The 5,854-nt window shown below is 35.9% G+C and overlaps 1 protein-coding gene across 1 annotated transcript; it reads right to left on the reverse strand.

Moving 5' to 3' along the window:
* Positions 1-225: 225 nt before the first annotated feature.
* Positions 226-5,446, reverse strand: LOC137629338 (calponin homology domain-containing protein DDB_G0272472-like). Its single transcript, XM_068360592.1, has 3 exons — positions 5,119-5,446; positions 796-1,577; positions 226-636 (listed from the first exon to the last, which is right to left on the reverse strand). Exons 1-3 carry the CDS (start codon positions 5,444-5,446, stop codon positions 226-228), a joined length of 1,521 nt encoding a protein of 506 aa, XP_068216693.1.
* Between the last annotated feature and the right edge of the window lie 408 nt (positions 5,447-5,854).

The raw sequence follows: 5,854 nt of genomic DNA on the forward strand, positions 1-5,854 counted from the left end.
CATTTGCTGATCGAAGTATTTAAGTACCAGTGAGACTCCTCAGAAGCCATTCGATATGATCAGCTGCTAATTGAACCTGCTTAATGGTACCACTGATGGTGATTAAATTACTATATTCGTGCTTTCGTGGCATATCTATTAAGCTGACTCCACTCTGCCGGGTGATTTCCATCAGCGTCCTTCCTTCCACTCCATATATGGCTCTGTGGAACTTCCTCGGGACATTCAAGTCGACAGCCACGTACCCGTTGAGGCCACTGTCCCTTGTGGTGGGGGCTCTAACCTTTTCACCTTGGAAGGTGATGAGACTATACTTTTGGGCTTCTCGGGTTCCAGGTCAAACACGATAGGTTTTCTAGTAGTTTTTGCAATCTTTTCTTCCTTTTGCTTCTCCTCCTCCTCCTCGTCCCTGGAAGTTTCCTTTTCCAGCTTCTGCTCTTCTTGGCGGTTGTTGGTGTCAGGGAGAGCGCCTTTTGAGGCTAGTAGCCAGCCAAGCACCTGACCCACACCAGATGCCCCTGCATTTTCCTCCTTCTCAGCCTTACGTCCGTTGGGATCCTGGTCCTCTGCTTCGACTACTTTTTCCTCACTTTTATTGTCTCTGACATCCTTTTGGACATCTGCCTTCTGACCATCCTTAATATCCATCTCGGTCGAGATTTCTAAACTTGTCCTGTTAAGTCTCACTTTCCTCATTCCAGGTCTGTTTTCTTTCTTCTTATCTCCCCCTTCAAGTTCCTCCTTGAGTGAGGGGATGATCTCATTTGCCGCAAGCAGCTCGTCCTTCAAACTAACATTTTTTTCAGACTTGAAATTTTCTAGTTCCTCCCTCAATTGAATATTTTGTTGCTCAAAGTCACTCAATTTATTCAGATTTTCTTTCTTTAGAGTTTCTAACTCTTGTAAAAGGCATTTGTAGCGGCCATTTCTGATAAGATCATTTATCCTTGCCTCGTCGAGGCTCTTTTGGAGTTCAAGTCTCTGTTCTGAAATCTGCTCAATTACTTCCATCTTCTTTTCAACGAACTTTTCCAGTTTCCTTTTGTTATGACGAACTTTTTCTAATTTCTGAGTCAGTTTAATATTTGATTTGTCTTTTTCCATTAATTTGTTTTTATATTGTTCAAGGACAACTTTTTTATTACAGAGTTCCTGTTTTAGATGTTCGTTTGTTCGTTCCAGGTCGTCATTCTTGGATGCCAAATTTTCCATCTCGATTCTCTTATCGATTTGAAGAGTTCCATTAATTTTAGAGAGATGTTGATTCTCTGCTCTCAGCTCTTCATTCTCTGCTAAGAATTTCGATTCTACTTCCTTTCTGGAGCTGATCTCTGCAAACGCTGCTTCCAGTTCCTTTTCCAGGGAACTGATGCGTTCCTCCAATGGCTTTTGAACAGTCTCATTCTCCTTCTTCTCCACCTCTTCTCTTTTCTGTTCCTTTTCCTCTGGGGGTCCTCCTTTCACATTCTCCTCCATCCCGCCCTCAGAGTTGAATGGGTCCTTAGACCTTATCCAAGAGGTCATCCTATACATTAAGGATACTTCCTCTTGTGGTTCCGTGAAAACCACACCGCAAACTGTTTTAACTTGTAGATGACCAGTATTAAACTAGGACATCTTGTTTGTTTCTCCTTGCTGCATGTTTAGCATTCCTAGAAAACTCTTATTCATTTTGATTTGCTTTGAAAAAATCTATATGATAGATGACTAGTTTCTTCTTCTTTTTTCAGGTATAATATTAAAAACGTAAATTTTCCCTCAAACGATTCCCAGAGACCCTTTGGATCGGGAATCTTTTTGGAGACACCGGAAAGACAAGAATGATTCTTGAAGACTTTGGAGACAATTTCGTTGGCTCCGAGAGAAACCCTGAGCTACCCGGGGAGGGAAATTCCCCCTTCTAGAGGGGGGAGGGGAGGGGGGGGGGAACTCATCTTTCTTTTGTTATCGATTTAAGAACCTCTGTCGTAAGATTCTCATTTCTTTCCTTCTTCGGAACATTAAAATATCTCCGCCATTGAAGAATCTCTTTCCATCCATTCCAAGGAGAAATTCTCGGAAAACTTTCACCGAAAAAAAAGATGAAATATAAAAGATTTATTAACATCGAAAGTTAAATTCACTAATAGATTTTACTGTCATTTTATTGTGCAACAAATGAAGTCTTTTAGATTGATATAGAGTTTCTCTAAATAAGAAAAAAATTGACATTTTTTTCATCTCTTTAGAAACCGAGCCGTCTTGGCTTAGCTTCGCTGAGAAATCTCGGAAGCCGGAAAAAATCTTTTCGTTTAAAGTAAATTTCACACATAAATCTCATATTCCATTATTATTATCATTATTGTTGTTGTTGTTGGTGGTGGTGGTGGTGGGGGTGTTAGTGTTGTTGTTGTCTTAAGATTGGGTAAATAATCTGTAAACATTAAGAGCCTTTTATATATATATATATATATATATATATATATATATATATATATATATATATATATATATATATACATACGTATATATATATATATATATATATATATATATATATATATATATATATATATATATATATATATACTTATATAATACATATATGTATGTATATATATATATATATATATATATATATATATATATATATATATATATATATATATGTGTGTGTGTGTGTGTGTGTGTGTGTGAGTGTGTGAGTGTGTGTGTGTTTGTGTATGTGTGCATCTGTGTATTTTGTGTGAACATAATCCATAGTCATGTCTGAGGTATATAGTATATTTTTCAAATGAAAATGTTGTGTCTATCCAAAATAAAAGTTGAATTCTAGGGAATATCAAAGAGGAAAAACTTACAATATCTATCTATCTATCTATCTATCTATCTATCTATCTATCTATCTATCTATCTGTCTATATATATATATATATATATATATATATATATATATATGTATATGTATATATATATATATATATATATATATATATATATATATATATATATATATATATATATATATATATATATATATACTGCATATATTTATAAATGTACAAAAGTCACCATGACTGTAACTTACAGCTTTCAAGAACTATGACCAGATTTCATGGAAGGAAATTAATTTCTTAGCGTATTTCAAGAAATGGAGAATTGTATTATTTTAAATATTGGAAATAAAGCAGTTGCTGATAACTTCCATTTAGCATCTTGCTTTTCCTGATAGGTTTCTAGCTTACCTAATAATAATAATAATAATAATAATAATAATAATAATAATAATAATAATAATAATAATAATAATAATAATAATACCATGAGCATGCGTAATGAAATGAACAGCGAAGAATACCAACACAGTTTTTCATACTGAAAATAATTATCCTGGATATTCAAGAAAAAGAAGGAAGATGGTGGAAACAGCCTGTAAAGTACTTAGAAGAAATAAGTATAGGCATAAGATAGATAAGAAGAATGAACAAGGCAGAAATTAAATCGGAAACCAGAAAGTGGGATACTGAAAAATATAGAACGTGGAAGAAAGAAATGAAAGAAGATACTTTACGACAATACATTTTCTTCAGTGATATTTTTTAGAGCAAGAACTAATACATTAAAACTAAATATTGTAAATAGACACAAAATTGGGGGAATGTAAACTGTAATTTTTGTGAAAATGAGGAGGAAGATTTGATACATTTTTTTTTTTTTTTTTTTGCCAGGAATATAGAAAAGAAAGGAATGAAGTAATTAAGCTACAACAACCATACGACGAAGACTTAGAGAAGATAGTAGGATTATTTTTATTTAGTGAAACAAATATGTATAGAAAAGAAAAGAAAAAGTATTAAACCATCCTCACCCTAGTCATAGGAGTTAAACCGTCAGTCTCACCCTCCCGTGACCCGCAAGTTTCGACGTCTTTTTCATAAAGGTAAGTCATTCCTCAATAGTCATTATACTGTATGTGTTTTGTGACCGGGGAACTCCTAGGTTGGTTAGGTGGGTTTGTTAGGTTCTGTGCCCTTTTTGTACTTTTTATATATTGTGTAACACTTATATGGAAAATTTATTTAAAATACCTATGGAAATATCTATCATTACTATCGCTAGTAATGTCACCGTATCGCTGGTAACTCTGTGTATTATTCGTAACATGGAGAATTTTACCGTTTTCAGTAAATACCTGAGGTTTGTGACCTGTCATACTACTAGGTTAGTTTAGGTGGGTTTGTTAGGGTCTGTGCCCTTTTTGTACTTTTTATATATTGAGTAAAACTTATATGGATAAGTGACACCGTTGAACAAGTGCTTATATTTAAATATTTTAACACACACATATATAACAACAGTAATTATATTTAACCATTTTAACAGAAAATATATGTTTTCCTGTAGGAAATAACGTGATTTAACCGGTTTTCACCTTCATTTCATCCGTAATAACAGAAACCATTTCGGCAACTTAAAGTTAGTCGAATTGGTTGATCTGTTTGTTTGCGGTTGAAATGAAGGTCAAATTCGATTAAATCACGTTACCTACTATAGGAAAACATATATTTTCTGTTCGAAATCACACCCTGTAATACAATACAAATTTACCAACATTTGTTCATATTCATATAGTTACCCTTATAATTCTTATTACAGTTTTCTTTATCCTCCCTAATATAGGTTCAAAGAAAATGAAATCCAACTCCTCTACGCCAAACGAAGTTTATTGTAAGGTAGATATATTTCTGACAATTAAAAAAAGATAAATGAAAAGTCTGGTGATGAGCAAGAACCTCGTAATTTACAAAGTTAATTTTCCCTTTTACATTTTTGCAGTATCAGATTTAGTGTTAATGTTTAGTTCTTGTACCATGTTTACTTTCTCATTCATAATTACACCGGACTTATATAACTCGTCGAAATTAATAACAAAAGAGAAATCAAAGTTGTGAAGAAATGACTTTGACGATACACTAAATTTAACTTCATTAGAGATATTGAATCACTTTGGAACTCTCTCTCTCTCTCTCTCTCTCTCTCTCTCTCTCTCTCTCTCTCTCTCTCTCTCTCTCTCTCTCTCTCTCTCTCTCTCTCTCTCTCTCTCTCTCTCTATCATTCCTGCACCGAGGTTAAACTCACCATCTACTATCAGACTGCCAAGACGAGGTCCCTTATCATGAGAAATAATCCATCCCCGCCGATACAGGACTTCCTTAGACAGTCCAATGTAGTCTGTTCCAAGCAATGCCCTGTTCCAGGATGCTCTGGACGTTACATAGGGATGACCACTATGCCTCTGTCTATGAGACTGTCCTGCCACGTCCAGCAAGGCATAATAAGAGCACATGCCCTCCAGATTCACAACAGCAACATTAAACATGAGGAGATCATCAAGAATACTAAGATCATCAGCCGTGCTCCAGACAGCAGGAGACATAGAATACTTGAAGCTTTCCTCATACAGCATGTACAGAATGCTTAATACCACTCAAGAAATGTCTCTTCTCCCCTCCTGCCGTAGGAACAACATACCAAGAATGAACTCCACTGATCAAGACATCTCTAATCAAGAAAACTCTGATCAGCGCTCAAACAGCCCGCCTAGCACGGATACCTTCTTGGCGAGCTCTTTCACCAATCAGAGCTCTGCCGTCACAGACCAAGATGGCGACTCATCGCCTATGAGTGAGCGGGATTGCAGTCTGACTGTGTCTCGGCTGCTCTCAGCGAGCGTCTAAGCCAATGAGAATTCGCCATCCTGCTCACGTTAGTACTCACTCCACCCACGGCGCTGGAGGTGGCCAATATAAATTTACCACCAGTCCACACGAGCCAGTCTACGGGCTGCAAGTGTGCAAGCGCCCGTGCCTGGCCG

This window comes from Palaemon carinicauda, chromosome 37, assembly GCF_036898095.1.
Source record: "Palaemon carinicauda isolate YSFRI2023 chromosome 37, ASM3689809v2, whole genome shotgun sequence".
NCBI lineage: Eukaryota > Metazoa > Arthropoda > Malacostraca > Decapoda > Palaemonidae > Palaemon > Palaemon carinicauda.